This window comes from Eumetopias jubatus, unplaced genomic scaffold (genome assembly GCF_037043125.1).
Source record: "Eumetopias jubatus isolate StellerSeaLion01/CBP00866 unplaced genomic scaffold, mEumJub1_p1.0 scaffold_8, whole genome shotgun sequence".
Classification (NCBI taxonomy): domain Eukaryota; kingdom Metazoa; phylum Chordata; class Mammalia; order Carnivora; family Otariidae; genus Eumetopias; species Eumetopias jubatus.
The window spans coordinates 73,479,346-73,506,232 of NW_028274814.1; the positions used below are offsets into that span (position 1 = coordinate 73,479,346).

At 36.6% G+C, this 26,887-nt stretch overlaps 2 protein-coding genes across 3 annotated transcripts in view; one reads left to right on the top strand and one right to left on the bottom strand.

The window, feature by feature from the left end:
• PUS7L (pseudouridine synthase 7 like) lies at positions 1-26,620 on the bottom strand. Of its 2 annotated transcripts, none has more exons than XM_028123115.2 (9): positions 26,305-26,620; positions 21,516-22,456; positions 12,965-13,124; positions 12,304-12,496; positions 10,611-10,709; positions 8,263-8,344; positions 6,628-6,908; positions 3,045-3,098; positions 1-2,005 (listed from the first exon to the last, which is right to left on the bottom strand). In XM_028123115.2, the coding sequence occupies exons 2-9, from the start codon at positions 22,438-22,440 to the stop codon at positions 1,679-1,681; spliced, it is 2,121 nt and encodes a 706-aa protein (XP_027978916.1). In that variant the 5' UTR covers positions 22,441-22,456; positions 26,305-26,620; the 3' UTR covers positions 1-1,678. The 2 variants fall into 2 exon arrangements, with proteins under 2 accessions (XP_027978916.1, XP_027978917.1); XM_028123116.1 differs by lacking the exon at positions 26,305-26,620 and adding an exon at positions 26,053-26,125.
• Positions 26,269-26,887, top strand: part of IRAK4 (interleukin 1 receptor associated kinase 4) — a 24,072-nt gene continuing 23,453 nt past the window's right edge. The window contains exon 1 of the mRNA XM_028123119.2: positions 26,269-26,372. The gene's annotated coding sequence lies outside the window, so the exon portion shown is untranslated. The remainder of the gene's footprint in view (positions 26,373-26,887) is intronic.

Sequence of the window (26,887 nt, forward strand, 5' to 3'; positions counted from 1 at the left end):
TCCAATTTTTGTGTTCTGAGATTTATTATTAAAATATATAATGACAAAAAAGAAACTTATTTTCATGTTTTTTCTCCTCCTTCCAAACTTGCATCTGCAGATACTTATTTAACAATAACTAAGTAGCACGTACTTTTCTAAGCTGCTGTACATCTGTGAACTTGGTAAATCCTCACAATAATCCTATGAGGTAGGTACATTACCATTCTTATTTCATAGATGTTGAAACCAAAGCATACAAAGCTTAAATAACTTGTCTAAGGCCACATGCTATGTGGCACAGCCAAGGTTCAAACTTGGGGAGTTTTTCCACAGTAACTATGCTTTTAATTACTATGCTAAAGTGCCTCTCTGTAAAAGCTGCATTCAGTGTGTATACTTCATTTGTAATATCTTTGCTCTAGGTTTGAAGGGCAACATTTTCTCACATACCTAAACTTTTATCATCATTTTTAATAACTACATATTTTGCCATCAAGTTGATATATCTCATTTTACTTACTTTAGTTGTCTAATGCTGGACTTTCAGACAATTATAATTTCTTTCATTTTATATAAAAATGTTACAATGAGCAAATTTTGCATTGCATATAGCTCTTTTCCTTCTTTTGAATTTTATTTCCTTATGCTACTATACCCAAAATAGTTTCACTGACTTGAGTATATAAAAATGCCACATTACTGACATGTAATTCTCCATACCACTTTTTAAATTTCATCATCATGTTATACTACCAAAAATGAAAGAATGTTAGATCTTCCTGATCAATATATACCATCCCTCCCAAATTTAACTGATTTAAAGTGGTTAAGGATGATTTATGATGTGGGACACTTAAATAAATATTTCAATTTTCAAATGGGCAAAATGTTTTCTTCCTCTAGCAACATAAAAGGTGGAGACAATCCTATTACTTGTTGCTTATGAGGTTGGTGCTGTCTTAATTCTTTAAGTAAGCCTCAAAAAGAATCAATAACATGCCCAAAGTCACTAGTAAGTGTCAGAGCTGGAGTCTGAGCCCGGGTCTGTCTGACTCTAAAATTTAAGTTTTAGATAATAGGAAAAAATATCGCAAAAAGTCAAGAGAGTCAATGTATGTTGAGATAAAGAAAGTGTATGAAAAATTTTCTTTCAATCTTCACTGAAGATAATTTATCTCATTAAGGGGTAAGCTACCCTGGGGTAGCTATCATAAATATAGGGATTGTATTTCCCTAATGTATTATTCTGATCAGTAATTTCAAAAACAGAAAAGAATGACAATAATTAACAAAATGCTTCATTTCTGTTTCTCTCCAACCATCTTACAATCTAGTTTCATCTACATTTTAAGCAAGGAACTAGAGGATATAAACATTACTCCAAACATGTTATCTTGCAGTATTATTTGTTTTGAATAGTCAAGAAAGATTATAAATTTTATAACACAGAATAAAGATCACTGAAACATTAGATAACAGAAAGAACATAGGCTTTGGGGTCTTGAATTCAGATGCTGCGCTTACTAGCTATATGTCCTCCAGAACATCAGCATCAAACTCCTACTTCACCAGGATGTTTAGTAATTACAGGAGATAGCAATTATAAGGCTCCTAGCACATGGCAGGTGCTCAAGAAATTTTAGCTCCCTTCCTTTTAAAGAGTGACATATATATGATTATATCAAGGGTAGTGGTTCTAAAAGTCATGCTTCATTATCTCCCTCAGACAGACTGTCGCATAACACGAAGCATCAAGATCGAAAGAGATCAAAAGAGATAAAGTTGCTTCATCAACGTGGGAACCTTCAGTTTTGACATCAGTTTCATGTTCTTCCATTAGTTGGTATGAGACATTACGGGGATGTTTCAATATCTGTCTATAGCATCCTGGAACATTGAGTTTCAGAGTTGGTACTTTAAACCTGCATGTCTGTAGTCCATCTCTGCTAAGTATTTCCTGGTACCACTGCCCAATTTTGTTCTTTGGGTACTGAATATTGTATCCAAGCACTGGAAGAACCACCTGTGCAGAAGAAGGGGGATAAAATTACATGAAACAGCCTTCAGAAAAATATATGATCATTATATCATTAAGATTTGGTATATAAGAAAATCACTGAGATATGATCCTTATGTCTCAGGATATAAACATTACAATCAGCCTAAAACATGCTATTGAACACTACACTACTTTATTTTAAATGCTGCCAGGCAAAGAAAAGAACTAACTAAAATCAAGAAGGACTCGCAATAACCAAGGTAACAAACTCAAGTCAGATATTATTAGACAAACTATTATTAATGTAGAGGAGAGGAAACAACAGGTTTGGGACATTTAATTAGACAACAAAGATTTAATCTCAATGTAGTCATACAATCTTAAAAGCATATTGTTTCTATAACAGAAAGAATAACACCTACTGCTCAATGATATAACTGGTATTTTGGTTGATAACTTTACATTCTTCTTATTTAAAAACATGAGTGCAAACCAGTAGCAGCAAATACAGTGTTTTGCTCAGCTGCTTATAAGAAGACACTAGTTTGTAGGGCTTTCCTTCTTTTCTAATGATTTCTAGTCATTTTTCTTAAACACTACCAAAAGGTAGTCAGAAAAAGGAACAAAGTAAAAAATTCAAATACATACAACATGAATGGATTTCAAATTCATTATGCTAACTGAAAGAAGCCAGACATAAAAGACCACAAACTATATGATTCCATTTATTTGACATTCTTTCAAAGGCAAACGGGGCAGAAAATGGATGAGCCCCTCAGGAGCTGGGGCTAGGGGTGGGGGTTGAATAAAAAGTGGCACTGGGAAATTTTAGAGAGAGATGAAAATGTTCTTTATCTTGATTTTTGTGGTAGTCACAAGACTATGTTTATCAAAACTCTTAGAACTGTAAACTAAGAAGAGAGATATTTATTGCATATAAATTATACCTGAATTAAAAAGTGGTTAAGAGAAGAAGGTGGAGAAGAGAATGATCAACATTTTGTCTTTAGGACACAATATCTACATTTAGATCTAAGTGATACCAATTTTTAAACAAATTTACCTGATGTATTGCATATGTGTTAGCTGATTCCTCTTCTTCAGTCACTAGATGAACCTACATTTTAAAACATGACAAAAATATGCATGATTCATTTCCTCAATTTTCCCTGTTATGTATAATTTGACTCCTGTGCTGAATAGACATATACCCAAAAAAGATTATTTTCACAATTTGCTTCTAGACTACATAAAAATTTAAACGATACTTCCTGCTTTAACCACTAATAACTGAAATTGAAACACAAAGAGAATGGTGGTAGCTTAATACACCAAGGCAATACTTTCACCTCATCACCAGCAGCTTTTCCTAACTTACAAAATTGTTATGCTGAATCAAAAATCTGCCTCTGGGAAACCGCCCCCCCCCTCCCCGTCACCAACAAGTATCATAATACTCTCTGAGAAGTGGTGTTTCTCAAAACGTGTTTCATAGAACAGTAACAGGAGACAGGGGGAAAAAGAGGTGTATGTTAAGTGTGAGAAATGTTGCTACAGGACACTAGAGAATAAAAAAGTCTAATTTCTCCAGCACATGAAAGTTCAGGTATAAAGGCAGTTGTTATCATTAAACAAAGATGAACAGCATCCCCACCTTCCTAAGGCTTTCACCATATAATGTAGTGTCCAGATCCCCTCTAACTCTGCTGGCTTTGCCCTAAAGGCTGCACAGTCTAATCAATAATTATTGCCCCTCTTTTTTTGTTTTTCATTTTGGGTTTGTATGTTTGTTTATAGGTAAGTACGCCTTTTAGTTGCTGGACTCAGAAATGGATATAAAACTCTAGATGTGATCTGACCAAAAGCCATGGGATGAGGATCTCTCCTGCATCTAGCATTTCTAGCTTTCTTTCACAAACTCTTAAGCCTACTTACAATGATGCAATTTAAATAATTTATGAAAATACTGAAAAACATGGTCAAGTACATTAGACCATGTTTTGTGGTTAGAGAGCTCCCTCCAGGTTGATAACAAATGATTTTTTTAATTAACAAACATGCTTTTGGCATATGGCTATTCCTCAACTATGAATTCACCTAACCTTTTAATTGTCTGCCACATTTCTCTATCTTGTTCACAAAGAAATTATAAGAAAATCTACCCCAAGTGACTTGAAATAAAGGTATATCTATTAGTCTAGTAATCCTATCAAGAATCAGATTAGTTTCCTACAATTTTTAACTGTAGATGCACAACATTATATGCCCCATATACCATTTATTAGAAACTTTACTGTCCTTTTCATTTTCATATCTTAACATCTTGGGCCTGTAAGTCCTGCCTTTTCTACTCTTAGTGCTTACTAGTAAAGTATAAATGATTGGTCCTAAAATATATAAAGACTTTTTTTTCCTAATAGAAGAAAACTTAGCAGGATATGAAGGAGAAAATGTTCTCCTTTCTCTTACAGCTCCAAAAGAAAAACAGATACAGTTCTGACACAAAATTGTCCTTGCAAATGTTACTTTGAACAAAGAAGTCTTATAAGACATGTATTTCAGAGATTATTACCATGTCTTGTCAAAGTAACCTTTAACTTCTGAAAATCTGAATTAGGAATGGCTAACTTACTAAATAATGTACAGCCCAGATAATATTTTAATGAACATATTTTCTGGAATGTGTGAAAAAAACATGATTTTTCACTATTTATCAAAAGGGAATCACCAACATCTCTTCCATTCATGAAGTAAAATAAGACCTATAATGCTAAAAAAAAAAAAAAAACCTATAATGCTGCCAGATTTCTTTTTACAGTTTCAGATTTTGTCTCAGTTAAATGACCATTCTTAGTGATTTATGCTCCTCGTGATCACTTTCTTATCTAAATATTCATAAGGCACCCATTCAATGAAACAGCAAAGCAGAAACCCGTTGCTCTGACTTGCTCGGTCTTTACTCTCTTTTCTGATAGGCTCACCCTCATTTTCAGGGAGCTCCCCTCCCGGTTCTCAAACATAATTTGGGTGAGATGGTTCCAGGAAGGATCCTTTGGAACATAGGCTTAGCCAGTCACATACTCCAGTCCAAAATAATTGCTTTGGGCCTGGACATAGGCCCAAAAGCCAGGCCACTCCTAGCCAGAGAGACTTAATTCCATGGCCTTTATTCCATTGGGAAGAAAAGTTCTCTTCTCTACAAGCTGTAAGAAATAAGCTTAGAGATGCTCATAACCATCTTGCCACCGAAAGAACAAGCCAGACTGAGAATGGCTCTAACAGAGGAAAACATAGTTGAAAGATGAAGAAAATAAGAGATAGACTAATTAGGAGACTGGATATAGCTGTGCCCAAATCAGTCAGAGTCTGTTATGAGAGCCAATGAATTCCTGTCCACTTTTCCTTAAGTTGTTTTGAGGTAGATCTCCATTACTTAAAACCAAAACCAACCAACCAACCAAACAAAAACCTTAATTTATACATCCAGACTTCTACTATTAATTTAGATAAAGCTCCCTTTACGTAGAGTTCAGAGTCTATGTTTCTTCATTTTTTTGAAAAACTGGGCCATGTTCTCTCTCTAGATGCTGACACCTTTTCTGTACTCCATGATTTCTCTGGTAGAGATCAGTTTGGGCTAGGGTCTTTTAATTCTGCTACCTGTGTCACTTAATCGGGGTCTTGATTTTCATTTCTATAAAATGGAAGTTAAAAAGAAGGTCTCTAAAATCCTTTTCTCATCTAAAGTTCAATGATGTTATGATATTATATATGAAAGCACTACTCAAATCCCTCCACTTTTATAACATCTTTGTAAGACTAACTTGAGATAATGTTCTTTTTGCATTATGTTATAATTTGTTTTTGCATTATAATTTGTTCTTTTTGCATTATATTACAAATAAATTTCTTTACTTGACTTATGGTATTCAGTTTCATTGTTTAAACTGTTGAAACCCACAAAGATAAAAATACTAGTTGGATAGAGAGGAAATGGAAGAATCAACTTTTATAATATAAATTGTTAAGAGGAAAAAAGCAAGCTGTGAAATTGCAATCATAAAATCACATTTATATAAAAGAAATACACACAATATTACACACCTCATATACAATTACTATAAAAATTGTATTCTTTTTCGTATTTTAAGTTCTGAGCCTCTAAGCCCTTCCTTTTCTTTTCTCAGTGTTCGCTAACAGAATAAAAATACACTCTCCTATGGATATTTTTGTGAAAGCACAGAAAAGGTCTAGAAGGATACAGGCCAAAAAGCAGAGGTTGATTTCCTGGACACAGGGGAGGGAAAGACAATAAGAGTGGTGACAAGATGACAGCTTCATATGTAAACTTTTGATTTTTCACTTCTAATGATACTATTTTGTGCATTATTTCCGTAATTCTTTAAAACATAGTCTTTAAAGGAAAGTTTACTATCTTTGTACCTTTCACTTAATGCCACTATTTTTATTTTACCATTTATAGACATGTGTTAAGCCTTAGCTAGCAGCACAGAAGCAGAAGATAAGCAAATACAAATAAAAAAATAAAACGTATGTTTAGTTCTAAATTGTTTCTCAAATAAAGGCTTCTGAAAATTAATGTTCCCAGTGTGGTTACTACTCTTGACAACTCTGATGATACTTACTTTACTATTTGTGAAATGTTCATCATCAACATCTTCATCCAAAGAGACCAGATCACCCTCTACTACTCTTGATCCATAGGTTGCAAATCTGTAAGATACTGCCTCATTCCAAATTTTGCTGCTATATGCATGAACGTAGAATATGCGCATTGAATGGGGAAAAGAAAACCATGCCTGGATACATCCCTCCTCCGTCATGCCAAAGCGGTGCAATGACTCCAACAGTGCTCTCTCGCGAACTTTGAATTCAGGCATCAATGAAAGTGTGCCTTTAGCATCCTCTGAAATAAAGAGAAAATCAGTGAGTCAACCACTTTCATTTACAGGCCAGTTATAAAGACCTTTATTATGCCTTCTAAATGAGAGGCAATGAACTGTGCTCTTATAAACTTGAATATGAAGATGACACTTAGCACCAACTATAAACTTAGCTACACCTGAAGAGTTTGTTTGTTTAGTAAAGATCATTAATCATATGGTCCATTCTCCATTCACTTTCCCTGTTTTATTTATTTTTATTTTTTTTTTTAAGATTTTGTTTACTTATTTGACAGAGAAAGAGAGCACAACCAGGGGGAGCAGTAGAAGGAGAGGGAGAAGCAGGCTCCCCGCTGAGCAAGGAGCCCGATGCAGGATTTGATCCCAGTACCCTGGGATCATGACCTGAGCCAAAGGTAGCCGCTTAACCAGCTGAGCCACCCAGGTGCCCCTCACTTTCCCTGCTTAAAAAAAAAAAATAGCAAAAAGCACATTAGTAATACCTACTTCAGAATGGAGATAAACTAATTTGCAATTATTCAGAGGATTTCTTAAAAAAAAACCATTAAATAAACCTCTGAGCCTACATATTTTTAAAGAGCTATTACAAACATTTACACAGAATCTTTTGAGTAAGAAAGGGTTGGATCCATCAAGCACTAATAGGCCTTGCTAATGGGATGCTTTTTTAAAATTAAATGAACGAACTCTACTGCAAAGATGCTTATTCAGGTAGGAATCCTCATTTTAATAAATGTACCAGGTGTTTCTTATGCACACTCAAGTTTAGGAATCATTGCCACAAGGAAATTATATTCTTGGAACTCTAGATACAAACACATAAGTCATTTTGAGAGTCAAACCCATGTGGATTGACTCTAGAACCCACACTCATAACCACTTTTCTTTGGTGCTTCCCAGGAAGCATTCTGCATATAAACCATGATATTGACTAAAGTGTCAAAACTGACTGGCCTGAATGGGCAACTAAACCAAAAATAACGCACAAAGTATTGGATATAGCAAATAAACTTTTATATAATTTGTTTTTAAGTCTCCCCTAGTTGTAGTGTTATACTTCCATTGCTACCAGTGTAGAATTTGAAATTCTTATCTACTCTGAGAATTTAGACCAAGAAAAATTAAGAAGCTATTTCTCCCCTCACTCCTACCGCCAAGAAGAGTTAAAACAGACAAAAGTCCTGGATATCTGGCCAAAACTGAGTGTCTTAGACATGTAATAAAATTATTAAATGTATAATATATTACAAGCTATTTCTTATCACATTTATGTAGCAATAAATGCCCTCCTGCTGACATAACATCTGTATTATGTATTTGCATGACTATGTATAGGATAAAGAAATTTTTAAATACCAGTTTGAAGAAAATATTTCTTTGCTCTATTTACAGGATCATCCAAATCTTCTGGTGTAAGAAATAATTTTATAGCCTCCACCTTTAAAAATCAAGCAAGCAAACATATGTTAAATGAAAATGACAAATTACTTACTTTTTTATATGTAATGGAATATTATGCAGCCATCAAAAGGAATGAAATCTTGCCATTTGCAACGATGTGGATAAAACTGGAAGGTATTATGCTGAGCGAAATAAGTCAATCAGAGAAAGACATGTATCATATGACCTCACTGATATGAGGAATTCTTAATCTCAGGAAACAAACTGGGGGTTGCTGGAGTGGGGGGGGTTGGGAGGGATGGGGTGGCTGGGTGATAGACATTGGGGAGGGTATGTGCTATGGTGAGCGCTGTGAATTGTGCAAGACTGTTGTATCACAGATCTGTACCTCTGAAACAAATAATGCAATATATGTTAAGAAAAAAAAAAGAAGAAGATAGCAGGAGGGGAAGAATGAAGGGGGAAATCGGAGGGGGTGACGAACCATGAGAGACGATGGACTCTGAAAAACAAACTGAGGGTTCTAGAGGGGAGGGGGGTGGAGGGATGGGTTAGCCTGGTGATGGGTATTAAAGAGGGCACGTTCTGCATGGAGCACTGGGTGTTATGCACAAACAATGAATCATGGAACACTACATCAAAAACTAATGATGTAATGTATGGTGATTAACATAACAATAAAAAATTTAAAAAAAAATCTTGGGGTCCTGGGATCAAGCCCCACATCAGGCTCTCTGCTCAGCAGGGAGTCTGCTTCTCTCTCTCCCTCTGCCCCTCTGCCCTGCTCATGCTCTCTCTCTCTCTCAAATAAAAAAAAAGTTGCCAACTTTAATATTTTCTTTTAAAAACTAAATAGATTAAAAGATATTCCTTTTTTTAATGGTATCTATGAGGTCCTGTATTTTTATTATTATTTTATTATTATTATTATATTGTCTCCAGCACTGTGATTTCTAAGTATATGTTTTAGAGTAGGAAACGATCTTAAGATAGATCATTCAACCTAAAATCACACTCAATCTTATTTTTATAGTATTCATTCATTCATTCAAACAAATATATGTTCAGAAGCTAATTCATTCAAATAAATATTACTAAGTATCTGCTATGTGCTAGGCACTGTGCACAGTACTAGGGATAGAGTGTTGAGCAAGAGAGACATGATGTTTGTTTACTGGTAAAGATCAAATAAAGAATAACAATAAAATATAACAAAACCCAAGATGGGAAGTCCAAGAGGCTTTGAGGTAACAAGATAAGAAGAATTCAATTTTTCTTGGGAGTGGGATGAGAATTTAAATTGAAATGTAGAGAATATAAAAGTTGGGGAAGGGATGCTTCAAAGGAAAGAAAATATGGCTTTCTAGCTGTGGGGCCAGCCTCTAAGTTGGCCCCCAGTGATCTCCACTGGCTGGTACACCTACTGCAGTCCTCCCTGACACTTATCAGGGTGGGTCTGTGCGCCCAGTAAGTAGAACAGAGCAGAAGTAAAGATGTCACTTCCCAGATTACATTATAAAAGACACTGAGATTTATGTTACAGTCTCTCTCTCACTCTTCTGTGCTTTTGGACTCTTCTCTCTTGGGGAAGTCACACCATGAGTAGTCCTATGGTGAGAAACTAAAGCTTCCTGCCAACAACCATGGAGTGTGCTTGCAAGCAGGTCCTCTGGGCCCATTCAGGTCTCCAAAGACTGCAGTCCTGGCTGATAGTGTGACTGCACACCATGTGAGACCCTGATGCACCAACACCCACCAAGGCTGTTCCCAGATGCCTGACCCTCGGGAGCAGTAAGACAAGAAATGCTTGTTGTTCTAGGCCACTCAGTTTTGGAGTAGTCTGTTACACAGCAACAATTGATAATTAATGCTCTAGCAAACTTTTAAAAAAAATGAGAAGCATGGAATATGAAGTTTAAAAGAGGGGAGAGCTTTTGTTTAAATGTTAGGAGAAACAGGAATTTTATATAATTTGATGTCATGTTTCTGGAATTATAGTGTGTTAAGTTTCCTCTAAATCCTCTATTCGGTTCATTAAGAATTTGGTGAGTGCTGGCCAATTCTCTGTTAGGTCTCAAACAAGTATTAAACACAGGGACATCACATACAGTTTGCTTTACTATAATATGATACTAAAAATATAGTAGCTGCTCAATAAGTGTTCAATAATGTAGTATATGGTATATGTATGTGTGTGTATATATATATGCATTTATATGCTGGGTTAAGAAAGCAAAGGGCTAGCTTATGTAGTAAGTACAACTAACAAAACAAATCAGATCATAGTTTTTTTAAATCCATACCATTTCACTCTTCAGCAAAGCCAATCCAATCTGGTCGGTGTGAACTTTCCTTCCCATCCCAAATCTCTGCGGTCCGTAGTAATTTACAAACCCTTTATTCTATGAATACAAGAAAATCAATTAATTAGAAGTATATTGTGAGGCACCTGGGTGGCTCAGTCAGTTAAGCGTCTGCCTTTGGCTCAGGTCATGATCCTGGGGTCCTGGGATCAAGCCCCACATTGGGCTCCCTCCTCAGCGGGGGGCCTGCTTCACCCTCTCTCATTCCCCCTGCTTGTGTTCCCTCTCTTGCTATGTCTCTGTCAAATAAATAAATAAAATATTAAAAAAAAAAGAATATACAATCAAAGAGTGTCTATATACAGACAAATGTGAACTTAGAAAATCTTTAGTTGGAAGTCATTTTCCTGACTATAAGGCATAAGAGTGATTAAAAACCAGTTTTGCTTGTTTATTTTCCTTTGGAGAGGAATAAAATTGTGTAAAAAGGTCTTTGTGGTCAGAATCTTAGATCACTGTTTCTCAGTGTTAGCTGTAGAGTAAAATCACTTAGGGAGTTTTTAAAAAAATACTAATAACCAAAGCTGCATTCCCAAATGTTCTTATTTAATTGGTTCAGGGGTAGGGATTGACTACTGAGATTGCCTAGAAGCATCCCAGGTTGAGGATTACTGGTCTAGATCAGGGGTTGTCAAACTACTAATGGCCCACAAGTCAAATGTGGTCAACACTTATTTTTGTAAATAAAGTTTTACTGGAACACAACCATGCTCATTCATTTATGTATGGTCTATCGCTGCTTCCACACAAGGGCAGTAGAGTGGCTGCAACAGAAACCATATGCCTAAAAAGCCAAAAATATTACTATCTGGCTCTTTACAGAAAAAGCTTGCTAACCCACAGTCTAGATGATCAGACTGAAAGCTATGGCATATTTAGATCCCTGGAAAATGTCTCATATATTTATGTTAAATAGTATTTATTGTAAGACAGAATAAAATGTGTATGATTTACCATTTGTATATGTTGAAAAAAATTCACAATTAGATTGAAAAGAAAAAAAGATTGTGCATAATTCTGATAAGTAATGTAACTATTTACCAAAGATTTCTGGAAAAAATTACTGAACAAAATTTCCAAAATTAATCCTTTTGCCTAAAATACTATTCTATTTGGCATGTGCTAAAAAAACAAACATACAAACAACAACAAAAAACACCTCTCTTCGTATGCAGATAGCTGCCCCCCCCACTCCAGGTAACTCTATATATTTTTTAAATTACATTAAAGTTTTGTTTTTTTAATACAAAAAAATGTACTAAGAAAATTAAAAATAAGCCAAATTGTCCTAATTATCATTTTTTAAAATAATGACATATGCACATAAAAAGAAAAGGTACAAAAGAAAAAGAAGTTTCCCTTCTTGCCTCAGCGTAAAGAGGCCTATAAAGATTTTCCTGTAACACTATTTTAAAATTTTCTTACCTTGGGCGCCTGGGTGGCTCAGTTGGTTAAGTGACTGCCTTCAGCTCAGGTCATGGTCCTGGAGTCCCAGGATCGAGTCCCGCATCGGGCTCTCCACTCAGCGGGGAGTCTGTTTCTCCCCCTGACCCTCCCCCCTCTCATGTGCTCTCTCTCTCTCTCAAGTAAATAAAATCTTAAAATAAAATAAAAGAAAAGAAAATTTTCTTACCTTAACATTTTCTATTGCCTCCAAAATTCTCTCTCTCAGGTTTGAAGAATCATTTATTTGGTTTCTTAAATTTCTGATGGTAATATCAAAGTGATTTCCCTTGAGCTGACCGAGTCTAAGGGAATCATCTACAGATCGAATATTAAACACATTCATTCTTTTCTTTTCGATTTCTTTTTCAATATTTTTCAACCTATAAATGATAAATCATATAGACTCATTAAATCTTACATTTAAAAATTAATATAAGGTTTAAATGATAGTTGCTAGACAACCACTTATATCAGAACACTAAAAATTTTTTTGGAATTCAAAAGGCAATGCTATTTCAACAAATGTGCACTAAAAAACCCATTACTATAGGATTATATTAACAGAGTTATTTTATGACCTGAAATAATTCAATCATTTAAAATCTGCCACCTCTCAAAGTTTGTCTTAAAACTACCTACATTTTCAGTGTAAATTTAAGACATAACACTATTTAGAAGATAATCATATTATTAAGGCAGGATGTGCTGCTCAATAAGCCTTTAATCAATTAATTACTATTGATAGGGAGGTTAACATGCTCCTAGTGTTCTGAGTTTTTAATCTCCCATTTATTTATTTAATGCAATAAGAAAGTAAAGTTCTATCTTATAAAGTAATGTCATATTACCTCTCTGGAGTCACTTTTCTAACAACCATTGCTTGATAGGTGATGGCTTTCTTGTCTTTTAGGCCTGCATAACTAAAATCTGAAGGAATCACACCAAGTTTGATAGCTAAAAAACCAAGTGCTTCAAACATTTCCAGATTTTCTTTTCGTAGGGTAAAGGCTGAAACAAACAAACAAAAATCCCAGATTACACACACACACACACACACACACACACACAGCTATGATACATCAACTACATTCTTAGTAGACTAACAGATTAATATAATGAATCAAATTTTTAATGTAAGTATTTTTTAACAAGATATAAAATCAGTGTCTTAGATTTCAGCAGTCATTTGAAAAATGCTAATTGGCTCAGGAAAGGCTTATACAAAAAACATCTAAATCCCTTACTTTGGCATTTATATCTGACCCCGGTCTCTCTTTTCAGTCTCCGCACGTATATCCTGTATGACACAGAGAATGGCTCAGGATCCATGGATGGACTAGAGCCTTCCACAGCTTTGTAGTTTCTCACATTTGAATCCCTCTGTTTAAAATGTGTTCTTCCATTTTACTTGCCATACTTGTATTTATTCTTCATGATCCAACAGCAGCAGCAGTTCTCCCTTAAGCTCTTCCCAGGTTCCCAAGACTGAATGCTCCTAAAGCAGGGATCATGTTTGTTTTCTCAACTGTTATACCCACAGCCTAACACACACTAACTATTCAAATAATTGCTGAATGAATAAATAAACTCCACAAGGTGATTACACAAAATTGCATGTCTCCACAAGTTGTCATTATCAATATCATGACACTTGCCACTATGCATTATAATTTCTCTCTTTACATTTGCCCACCCCATAAACTGGGAGTTCCAGGCGAGTGAACCAATAGATAAAACGGCACTTGCTTTGTGGTAGGTGCTTAAAATGTCTACTAGATGACAGGGTGGGAGTGAGATTGGAAAGGTAGGGAGAAGGAACAAGCCCAGTACCAACTACCACCAAAGAAGTTCCCAATATGCTGGCCTATAAACCAGCCAGCACTGATAATAACAAAATACCACAACCCACAGTTCACAATGTTTACATATAAGATACATCAAACTACTGCCCTTTTCCCTCTACTCATGAAAAGGAAATTCAGGGTTTTTTGTAGAATAATTTATATTTTGTTCAACTGCTGTAATTGTCATCCGCAGCTACAAGGGTGTCCCCAAATAGTGAATCCTCTACGAAAAATGAACATTAAACATAAACGTTGATTCAGGAAGTAGAAGGATGTGAAATGTATATATGTATCTATCTATCCATCTATGAATATATAAAATAGCTAAACAAGTGCTTATAATAACCACATTTTAGAATATCAAAAGTTGTTTAAAAGAATGGGGAAGATCTATATATTTATATCTTCATATGAATAACCTCTAGAAACATGAAAACAGCAGGTTTCAAAAATATACACAGTGCATATAATTTATGTGAAAAGTGTTAAAATCTCTAATGCAATGTTGTATATTTTCAATGTTTGAATTTTTACAAGAAAAATATTTTTTACTTGCTATGTTTAAGAATTGTTAAAGTATAAACAAACAGCTATAATTTCTGAAGAATATTCAAGCACTATCCATTACTTTCTAGATTTATTTTTACCACTAAGGCCATTATTTTTTGTACTATCATACAGCTCCCCAGATTTCCCCAAATTTTCTATTATAGCAGTGATAAGTTAAATGTACCATGACCTCTGTTATTGTTAAAGAACTGATAAAAAGAGGTACAAGAAAGGAGAGAATCATACAAGCTAAATCTATGTGCGAAATCTCAATTTGTTCTTTACACTTTCAGGATATCTTAACCAAATAGATTCAAATATAAAACTCTGATTCCAGGACAGCTATTTATATCACTTGTTTCAAATAAAATGAAATTAAAAGCCCATATTTAAAATATAGAGAAATAATAACTTCAGAATATCAGCTTTTGTCATGATAGGATTTAATTACAAAGTTTAAATAAAATGATTTCAGAAGATGTGCTAGGCTAAGGATATAATGGTCAATAAAACAAAAATGATCCCTGCCTTGGAAGCATTTAATCTTAGGAGGCTGAAAAGAATTTGAGGAAGTGTTGCTGCTCTGGGAGTTTAAAGAATGAAAAGAAGTATGGCAAACAGCCAAAGCAATAAGATCAAAATATCAAATATTTCAATATTTGTAGGATTTGTGGGACTCTATTATTTTATGGGGCCTATAATGTTCTCCCTTTTCCAACTATATACCTGTGTGAAGCTGTTTTGTTCTTTTGATTCAATCAAAATGAGAAATTCCAAAAGACTGAATGCAAGAACAGATATGAGAATCAAGCTGACTTTTATTAAGTCAGATATTAGAAAGATCTGCAGAACTATAAAACAATGCCTGTTACTAATTTTTAGTTGAAAAATATCGTTATTTTTCATTAGAAATTGTTTTCATGTTAATAGTAATAGGTTACTTTAAACAAATTCATATTTTTAGATTTTCTGGGGTTTTTTTAATTGAAGTATGGCTGACACACAATATTACCTTAGTTTCATATATACAACATGGTGGTTCAACAATTTCTCTGTTTTAATAGGTTAGATATCAATAGGTAATAACCACACAAATAAAAGTTGTTTGGGGTCTACAATAACTTATAAGAGCTATACTCTTCAGGTATCCTAGAACCAAAACTTTTGAGAGTCCATTAAGAATAATGTGAAAAAATATAGGTAGTCCCTCAGATATACCAAATCTGTGGAACTAGACAGAAGTCACTAAGGTATCTTAAGAGTAAAAGAAATGCAAAATTTGGTCAGCTGTTGCAGTGGGCTGGCTAGGTGTTACAAACTTTTCAAAGTAGACCAGGAAACGGTTCTACATAGAAGAAGGCCAAGAAACCAATCCATAAAAGTTTTAAAGTTCATGTTTTTGATAAGTGGAGTTTGATATGTCAAATCTGCCCATGACAATCTGGGCATGTCACTCACTAGTTTTGTTTTTTTTTTAAGATTTTATTTATTTATTTGACAGAGAGAGAGACACAGCGAGAGAGGGAACACAAGCAGGGGGAGCAGGAGAGGGAGAAGCAGGCTTCCCGCGGAGTGGGGAGCCCGACGTGGGGCTCGATCCCAGGACCCTACGATCACGACCTGAGCTGAAGGCAAACGCTTAACGACTGAACCACCTAGGCGCCCCGCTATTGACTAGTTGTTAAGCAAGCTCAGGCATGTAGGAAGGAACCCTTCAAATTGTCTGAAATTATATCATTTGTTGCTGGTTAGCCTTAGTGCATAAGCATTTTTTTCATTTGCGATGATTTAGAACTTAAAATTCGAGTATTTAGGAGAATCAAATCCATGATTTCAGTATTTGTGTTAATGAATCTGTATCTTATATACTTGGAATGTTTAAAAGAATGAGACCTAATTCTAATTATAAATGTCTAACTGATTTAAATTTGTCTTTTTACATTGAAATCTCACTGTTAGTAAATAATATGCGAACACACAGGAAAACTTAAAGGCCACCAAATTTATACTTTTAATTTATAAGAATTATAACATTTTCTTGATTACTTGGAAAAAGTAATTTTTTTTCATATGAGTTATTTTTGTTCTTATAAAAGGTTGGCTTGTGCAAAATCTGGGCTAGGGATACTTTACCTTGGTCTTTTTCTTTGTTCTTGGACTTGTAGATATCCCAATATCTCCATACGATTCTCTGGTGAACCATCAGTTCCTCCCCTTAATAAATCCCTCCAATTATTCATAGTTTTTGTAAAACTAATTTAAACTAATACATAAAAAGTTTCCAGTTTTTAGCTCATTAATTCAAATTAATACTGTTAGAATTTCAAGTAGTTTAAAACCTATAACTGCTTAAATAACTTATCAGCAATTCTCCCTTGCACATTTAAAGCTACTTTTGTTTTTCCTTCAAAATAGATTTATCTGTTACCATTTACTGCATGCCTCATGTGTCAAGTGCTGTACTAGCAGCTCTCTCATATAAGGCAAGTCACATACCAGACAGAAATTTTCAGGAGAGAAGACACCAACATTTGAATAACTATTATATATTAAAATTTTCATTAATTATTTCATTTAATCATTAGAATATCATTGTGAATTAGGCTTTACTATTACCCCATTTTTTAAAGTACAACCAAAAGTTACAAATTGTTAAGTAATTTGCCCGTGGTATTATTTTTTTCCAGCTTTACATTTGTGGAAACTAAGTCTTTTTTTATTTTTTTAAAGATCTTATTTATTTATTTGACGGAGAGACAAAGGGCACATGTAGGCAGAGCAGCAGGCAGAGGGGGAGGGAGAAGCAGGCTCCCCGCTGAGCAGGGATCCCAGGATCCCAGGATCACGACCTGAGCCCAAGGCAGCTGTCCAACTGACTGAGCCACCAAGGCGCCCCAGAAACTAAGTCTTAAAAAAGAGATTTATTTTTTTATTTTTTTTAAAGATTTTATTTATTTATTTGAGAGAGAGAGAATGAGAGACAGAACGCATGAGAAGGAAGAGGGTCAGAGGGAGAAGCAGACCCCCGGCTTAGCAGGGAGCCCGATGTGGGACTTGATCCCGGGACTCCAGGATCATGACCTGAGCCAAAGGCAGTCGCTTAACCAACTGAGCCACCCAGGCGCCCAGTCTTAAAGAGATTTAAAAGTTCATAAATCTTTATACGAACTGAAGTCATAATATAAAATGAAACCCACATAGATTCAAGGTCTAATCTCTTCATTTATACCACAGAGTCCCTACACAGTACAATCCTGTTTCTGTGCCACATGCAATCTGTGCAAATTTGGGATGCTGCTTTCATCCTAAAAGCTTTGCTATATAAGGCCAATATTTCTGATGAACATAGATGCCAAAATCCTCATCAATATCCTAGAAAACCAAATCCAAAAACATTCATTAAAAAAAAATCATTCACCACAATCAAGTGGGATTTATTCGTGAGTTGCAAGCACAGTTCAATATTCACAAACCAATCAAAGTGATACATCACATCAATAAGAAAATGGATAAGAACCATATAATCATTTCAAGAGACACAGAAAAAGCATTTGACAAAGTACAACATCCATTCATGATAAAAATCCTCAACAAAGTAGGTTTAGAGGGAACATACTTCAACATAAAAAAGGCCATATATGAAAAACCCACAGCTAACATCATTCTTTTTTTTTTTTAAAGATTTTTATTTATTTATTTGAGAGAGAAACAGACAAACAGCATGAGAGGGGAGAGGGTCAGAAGGAGAAGCAGGCTCCCTGCTGAGCCGGGAGCCCGATGTGGGACTCGATCCCAGGACTCCGGGATCATGACCTGAGCCAAAGGCAGTCGCTTAACCAACTGAGCCACCCAGGCGCCCGCTAACATCATTCTTAATGGGAAAGAACTGACAGCCTTTCCCCTAAGGTCAGGAATGAGACAAGGATGTCCACTCTCACCACTTTTTCTCAACATAGTAGTGGAAGTCCTAGCCACAGCAATCAAATAACAAAAAGAAATAAAAGGCATCCAAACTGGTAAAGAAGAAGTAAAACTTTCATTCTTTGCAGATGACATGATAATATATATAGAACACCTGAAAGACTCCACCAAAAACCTGCTAGAACTCATAAACAGATTCATTAAAGTCACAGGATACAAAATCAATGCACAGAAATCTGTGGCATCCCTATGCACCAATAATGAAGCAGTAGAAAGAGAAATTAAGAAAACAATCCCATTTACAATTGCACTAAAAATAATAAGATACCTATGAATAAACCTAACCAAAGAGGTGAAAGACCTGTATTCTGAAAACTATAAAACACTGATGAAAGAAATTGAAGATGACACAAAATGGAAAGACAATCTGTGCTCATGGATTATAAGAACAAACACTGTTAAAATGTCTATTCTACCCAAAGCAATCTGCACATTTAATGAAATCCCTATCAAAATATCAACAGCATTTTTCACAGAACTAATCCTAAAATTTGTATGGAACCAAAGACCCTGAAGAGCCAAAGCAATCTTAAAAAAAAAAAAAAAAACTGGAGGCAACACAATTCCAGACTTCCAAGTTATATTACAAAGCTGTAGGAATCAAAACAGTATGGAACTGACACAAAAATAGAAACATAGGTCAATGGAATGGAATAGAAAACCCAGAAATGAACCCACAGTTATATGGTCAATTAATCTTCAACAAAGCAGGAAAGACTATCCAATGGGAAAAAGACAGTCTCTTCAACAAGTGGTGTTGGAAAAACTGGACAGCTACATGCAAAAGAATGAAACTGGACCACTTTCTTACACCATATACAAAAATAAATTCAAAATGGATGAAAAACCTAAATCTGAGACCTGAAACCATAAAAATCCTAGGAAAGAGCATAGGCGATAATTTCTCTGACATCAATTGTAACAACTTTTTTTCTAGATAGGTCCCCTGAGGTAAGGGAAACAAAAGCAAAAATAAACTACTGGCACTACATTAGAATAAAAAGCTTCTGCACAGCAAAGAAAACAATCAACAAAACTAAAAGGCAACCTATGGAATGGGAGAAGATATTTGCTAATGACGTATCTGATAAAGGTCTAGGAACCAAAATATATAAAGAACTGATACAACTCAACACCCAGAAAACAAATAATCCAATTTAACAATGTGAAGAAGACACACAAACAGACATTTCTCCAAAGAAGACAAACAGATGTGTGCCTGGGTTGCTCAGTCAGTTAAGCATCCAACTCTTGATCTCAGCTCCCAGTCTTGGTCTCAGGGTCATGAGTTCAAGCTCTGTGGAGTGTATCAAACAAAAACAAAAGAAAAGAAAAAAGAAAAGAAAGGAAAGGAAAGGAAAGGAAAGGAAAGGAAAAGAAAAGAAAAGAAAAGAAAAGAAAAGAAAAGAAAAGAAAAGAAAAGGAAAGAAAAGGAAAAGAAAGACAACGATGATGACAATATCCAGCTGGCCAACAGACACATGAAAAGATGAAAAATGTTCACCATCACTTATCATCAGGGAAATGCCAATCAAAACTACAATGAGATATCACCTCATACCTGTCAGATTAGCTAAAGTCAACAACACAAGAAACAACAGATGTTGGCGAGGATGTGGAGAAAAAGGAACCCTCTTGCACTGTTGGAGTAGCCACCGTGGAAAACAGTATGGAGTTTCCTCAAAGAGTTAAGAATAAAACTACCCTATGATCCAGCAATCTCACTACTGGGTATTTACCCAAAGAAAAGAAAAATAATTCAAAGGGATACATGCACCCCTACATTTATAGCTGCATTATTTACAATAGCCAAGATATGGAAGCAACACAAGTGTCCACTGATGGACTGATGAATGGATCAAGAGGTTGCATATACATGCAATGGAATATTACCCAGCCATAAAAAAGAATGAAATCATGCCATTTGCAGTGACATGGATGGTGTTAGAGTAATGCTAAGTGAAATAAGCCAGTCAGAGAAAGATACATACCATATGATTTCACTCATATGTGGAATTTAAGAAATAAATGAGCAAAGGGGGGGAAAAGAGAGAGACAAACGAAGAAACACTCTTAACTATAGAGAACAAACTGCTGGTTACCAGAGGGGAGGTTGGTGGGGGATGGGTGAAATAGATGATGGGAATTAAGGAGAGCACTTGTCATGATGAGCACTGGGTGATTAAAATAAAAACTTAAAAATAAATAAAATGTGTTTAACCAGAAAAAAAAAAAAAAAAGCTTTGTTGTATCTATAAAAAAGACCATCCAAAAAACTTCCCGTCCTTCATGTAGGATATAGGCCAATTAAACCTGGTCAGCCAAACTTGTAGAACAAGATTTCATAAGTTCCATCCAGGCCTAGGAATTGAATATATCTGCTAAAACAGTGATTTTCAAAATGTGGTCCCCAGACCGAGTAAAAAAAGCATCACCTGGGAATTTCTGAAAGCCCTGGCCCAAACCTTCTAAATCAGAAACTCTGAGAATAGGGCTCAGAAATCTGTTTAACAAGCCCTTTTGGTGATTTTTAATGCATGTTAAAGTTTGAGCACCTCCTCTCTAAAAGAGTAACCGAACAAAGAGGGAGCTCCTTGTAAGGAGGCTCTTTACCTTGGGTACTGAAGTTCAATTGTTTAGAAAAAAAGGTGTTCTCTTCACTTTCTCAAGCAAAGCAGACATATTCTACTTGTCTCAGTGCTTAATTTTAATTAAAATAACTTCAAAAATATGAAATCAAGATTTATCTCCAGTAAAACTTATTAAACACAAAGTAACTCCTTCAACTTTATACATTTTTGACTATGTTAACTATAAGCACTGTGTTAACCATATTTTTGATTAATAAGGTTAATTCGTAAAATCAGTGTCATTCGAAAGGCCTTAGCTTCCACTAAAAACTAGACCCAAATATTTTTTCCGACATCCCTCTGGTTAAGTCTATTTAATTCATTTGAAATTATTCATCTTTCACACAATTTTAACTAACTTTATCAACGAAAATGGTAATGATTTATTACATTACCTGTGTATATAACTTTTTGATCCCGGCATTCAAAAAGAGACCTTTTCCTGGGCTTGTGTGTTTTTTCCCGAAATCTTACTGTTATCGCTACATTTGGATTACCGGCATTGTAACTGAGTTCAGGGAAAGATTTGGTTTCCACAAGGTTTCCAAACTTTTTGTTGACAAAATGGTGGACAGCTTTTCTGTGGTCTTTGTTTGTGTCAGGTTTAAAGGTAAATTTGGAATTTTCTTTCTTTGCATCCAAATATTTAAAAAAGTCAAATGCTTCTTCTTCAGATACCAAGTGACAGAGTTCCTTATACTCAAGATTTGGTTTTACAACAATCTCACTGTTTTTACCAACAGTTATTAAAAAGGGGAATTTCTGCCTAACAGCACTATGCAAAATAGCCCTCTGGTTTTTGTCAAGGATTCTGCCTAATGAGAATTCAGGAGATGATCCAATTAGCTCAGTTTTAGAATTCCACTTCTCTTTTATATCACAGGCAAAGTGATTCAGTAATTCGTTAGTTTTTTCATCTAACAAGTTGCCTAAAACATCAACTTTTTCTTCTTTGCCTTTGGAAGTTCCATCATTTTTTTCCATCACTTCTTTTTCTGAAGCAGACTCATCAGTCTTGATGTCAGTCAGATTTTGGTCATCATAAGAGCACCCAGTGACAATATTGACTTCTTGGTTGCTTCCCTCTTTAAAGGATAAATTTTGAAAATCAAGTTTTGTTTTTTTGGCAAAATTATTTGGCTCAGGTAGTACTTTACTGATCCATTCATTGGTGGCTTTATTAACTAACTGTCCCTGTTCATCAATCTCTGTAACAACAAAGTCACTTGGTGAGCTTTTTATAGTGCCATGAAATCCAACATGATCAGTAATGAAACACAAAGAACTAAACCTGACTCTAAAATCTGTATCCTCTTCCATTCTTAAATAAAAATGCCTACAAAAGAAAGAAAGAGGCAGTTACCAGAAAGAAAAGTTATGGATAACAAAAAAGAAATGTATTTGCAGGACTTATCTTTCTTTCTCCCTTTCAAACCTGAGCTCCCTTAAGAGACATTAGCAATTTATTTCTACATATCATGTGTATTTTGACCCTTCTATACCAAGATGAATTAACTGGCAATCTTTTCCGGTATAACTGATGATTTGCAACTTCACTCTTCACCCACTCCAAGCTTCTATCCATTATCCAGGATTAAAATGGATCAGTTTCAAGTTTACTTTAAAAAATACCACTTGTAGACCCACAAAGAAAAGACCAGAACACAGGACTTAATGATTTGTCTAAATCCCATCCCTGAAAATTTCCAGCTAATTCCGGAGATTTTGTGGCTAGATTTTTATATATTAGCTGTTGGAGATGAGAGAAGGGACCAGAAGACAAGAAAAAATAGTCCAAATTGATAGATAAATGAAGTTCTAAAAACCAACCTGCAATTTGATTATGCTTCAAAATTAATTAATTTAACTTAAATTAATCCTGAACCTTAAACCTTCTTGAAAACCCAGTTATAAACTTTTACAGATACAAACTTTTGATGTTGACCCACAGGAAAATTCCAACCATGCTACTGGCATCAGAGAGAAAAAAAACTTTTCAGCTCTTCTTGAAGCAGTAGATAAGAGAATAATCCTCTGAAGAAGCCTTTATTCATTCTTTTTTTTTTTTTAAAGATTTTATTTATTTATTTGACAGAGAGAGACATAGCGAGAGAGGGAACACAAGCAGGGGGAGTGGGAGAGGGAGAAGCAGGCTTCCCGCGGAGCGGGGAGCCCGATGTGGGACTCGATCCCAGGACCCCAGGATCATGACCTGAGCCGAAGGCAGACGCTTAACGACTGAGCCACCCAGGCGCCCGAAGCCTTTATTCATTCTTCACACAGCCTATGGCTACCATACCAAACAGAGCTACATGAAAGACAAAATGCCCAGGGACCACATACTACTCACATATAACCACTCTCTAGGTAATTCATCATCATCTGAACCTTCATCCCATTTCTACAATGTATTCTACTAATCTGAACCAATTTAGTAAACTTCCCCCGGGATCAATCATGCCACGTAGAAATCACAGCAGAGTCTCTGTAGCCTAATTTCCTAGACTACATAAGGATATGTTTATTTCCTCCACTCCTTAATTTCCTGCACAGTCTCCTCAGTTTCTTGTCATAACTGAAACCTGGTTATTTCCCTTCGCTGATGCTTCTCTAGTCCTCTCAGTGAAGGCTATTTTTCCCTTCACACCCACCTAACTTAGGACCTGGAGGATGTAAATATGTTCTATTTGCCACTGCTCCAAACCATTTCTCCCTCCTCTACCTGCCCCAAATCCCAACTCCTTTGAGGTTCATGCAATCAGGCTTTACCATCTGCCGGCATCCTCTCTTTGGTCCCCAGAAGACTCCTCTTCATTCACTGATGATTTTAACACCTCCCTCAATGTCTTCCTACCCAGCATGACTTCCATGTCCATCTATATGCATCATCTACTTAAGACCACAGTCCCTCGATTCCTTGATCTCAACCTCAACCTACTTCCACGCCATCTTGGTCATAACCTTGACTTTCTCATCACCAAAAATTACATCAACTTTAAGCATCTGGCTCTCTGATTACTCTTGCCGTCCTTCCATCATTTAGTACTCCCATCTTAGAAATTCTTATACATTGTGAAGGCCTCTAATCTGCTTCTACTTAACTAGTCCACTATTGTCCATTCTCCACATGGCCAGAATGATGATTTGAAAGGTAAATTAAATCATATCCCAATCCTCTTTAAAACTGCTAATCACATTGATAATGAAATCCAAATTACTTACCCTGGCTTCCAAAGACTTCTAAGATTCTGGACTCTATCTATTCTCTAAATTTATCTTGTACCCTTTCCCCATTACCCACTATACTCCAACTACACTGGCCTTCTTCAATTCCTTTGTGTTAACTCTTCCCGCTGATTAGTCATTCCTCAATCACATCCTCATAGAGGTCATCCCTGACTAATAATGTAAAAGAACCAACAAGACACTCTCTTCCCCCAAACCCTACTCAACTTTCTGCACAGTATTTCTATCTAATAATTTTATTATTTATGGTATATCTCTCCCAACTAGAATCTTAGCTCTATGGGAGCAAGTGCCTTGTCTGCCCAATTCACTGATTACCTCACATTTAAAACAGTGTCGGGCGCCTGGGTGGCTCAGATGGTTAAGCGTCTGCCTTCGGCTCAGGTCATGATCCCAGGGTCCTGGGAACAAGTCCCGCATCAGGCTCCCTGCTCCTTGGGAGACTGCTTCTCCCTCTGCCTCTCTCTCTCTCTCTCTGTCTCTCATGAATAAATAAATAAAAAGTTTTAAAAAAATAAAAAAATAAAACAGTGTCAAGCACATAGTAAGCATGCAATCAATACTGACTGAAAAAATGAATAAATGAAACAACTACTACAAAATAAGAGCTCTAAGAGTAAAAAGGAAGAAAAAAGGGATCATTTTTGCCTATGATAATCAGAGAAAGCATAATACAAGAAGTGGCCATTTAAGTCTTCAAAACGATTCAAGACATTGAATAAGGTAGAGACATATCATAAGTACGTACAAACAAAATATACAATGTGTTAGGGGAAATTGAACAGCCCAGACACAAGAGCAATAGGAGAAAAAGTTTTGTAGTACAGCTCTGTAAAATACAGCTCAGATTAGAACCAAACTGCCAGACAGTGAATGCCCTACCAAGAACTTAGAATCCCTTGAGTGGTCAACATATAGCTACTGGAGGAGTTTGAGTAGAAAAATGACACAATCCAAAAAGATGTTTTAGTAAGATGAATGATGGCACTGATCAGATGAATGTGATGAAGAATTCCAAAAGTTGGAAAGCAATGTGATCAAGAGCAGTTTTAGGATTGTCCTTGTAAAGAATAATGATGTACTCTTTCCCCAGTAGAAGGAAGAAGATAGGAAGACATTCTACTACTGGGTTCGCTAGAACACCTTGGGAAGAACGTAATGTTCAGGGAATTACAACGAGCATCTTAGTAAAAGAGTGGAACTGAGCTGGACGGAGCCAAGGAGTCCACGTGGAGTTAAACACAAATAGGCAGTATTCCTAGACAGCAGATTTCTTGACAAGGGTACGGGGCGGAGAGGAGTGGGTAGTTTGGCTGACCCAAGGTTGGGGAATTGTTGGTTGAGGGCAGATTTGGGGAGATGTTAGAAATGCAGCAGCTAGCGTTTTTCCCTCATGCTCTTCCTTCAAATGCCAACGCTCAGCTACAGTCACTCCTATTTGCTTTCTGTCACCAATTCTCAGAACTAAAGTCTCTGGCGGGGCTGCTTCTGGTGCATCAGAAGTACCCCTAGCACAGCCAATGGCTCCACCTGCTTCTTCTCCCTCCACTACCCCCGCCTGTCCCAACGCCGATACTAGCCCATGTCCCCTTCCTCTTGCAGGCAAAAAACCGGGGTCCCAAAGCTAATCTCATCACTGGCCCCCACAGAAGCCCCCCATCTTGCAAGAAGTTCGACCCGGTCTACCTCACGTCCAGGTTAAGGAATTCCTTGGCACAATGCTGTGCGCATGTCCGGAAGTCCTAAAATACTTAGCCTCCGACAGCGGCGTACTAAAAGGGGCAGGCTCTCGCTTTAAGAAGAGCGTTAGGCGAGACCTGGGCTTTCTCCCGCTGCAGAGCCGCCTGGAAGCTCAAAAAGGACGGACGGGGCGGGGCGGGGCGGGGCGGGGCGGGGCCTAATAGGTTGGGCCCACCCCGCCCGGGTGCGCTTCCGAACCTGGGTTCCTCCGCAGCCGTATCAGCTGAGCGGTGCCGGGGCAGCCCTGGCGCCCCGCTACTGATCAGGTAAGGAAGTCCCGCGGTGCGCGTCTTCTTCACGGGTCGTCCGAGGTCTGCGCTCCGGCCTCCGTCCCTGTGCCCCAGGGTTGTTGAAGGACGGTTTCGGAAGGAAAATCGCCTTCTGTCTTCAAAGTGAGAAAAGTTAGAGAGGAAGTAGTAGGTTGTGTGGGCGTAGCTTGCTCCAGCGTAAAGACTTGGGTGGGTCCCGAGGATCAAAAAGTTAATAGGACCTGAGGAGGAAGCTGGGGCGTGGAGAGGCGTCACCAAGTCTTGTGGCTCAGTCCGACCTCGCGTCAGGTTTCTCAACTCCCAGGCGATGTGTGGCGGGAACCGGTTTACGAAATGAATCTCTTTTCCTGAGAACCAGGAAGTAAGGCCAGCTCTGGGCAGAGATGCTCGTCGCGTGGAAGGCATTCTGGGCCTCCGCAAGATTCTAATTAGCTTGTCACTCTGGCTTCCAAGCTTCCAGGAAATTGGAAAATGGAGAGGGGTGGAAGGATCAGATAAGTACGTTATCAGAT

Bases quoted from the DNA above. Each gene is read 5' to 3' on its own strand.
- PUS7L (XM_028123115.2), bottom strand. From the start codon at position 22,440: ATGGAAGAGGATACAGATTTTAGAGTCAGGTTTAGTTCTTTGTGTTTC. The intron at 8,345-10,610 runs GTATGGATTTAA...TGATTTTTAAAG, and splicing joins CTTTGCTGAAGAGTGAAATG to GTGGAGGCTATAAAATTATT. The intron at 2,006-3,044 runs GTAAATTTGTTT...TCTTCTGCACAG, and splicing joins ACACATATGCAATACATCAG to GTGGTTCTTCCAGTGCTTGG.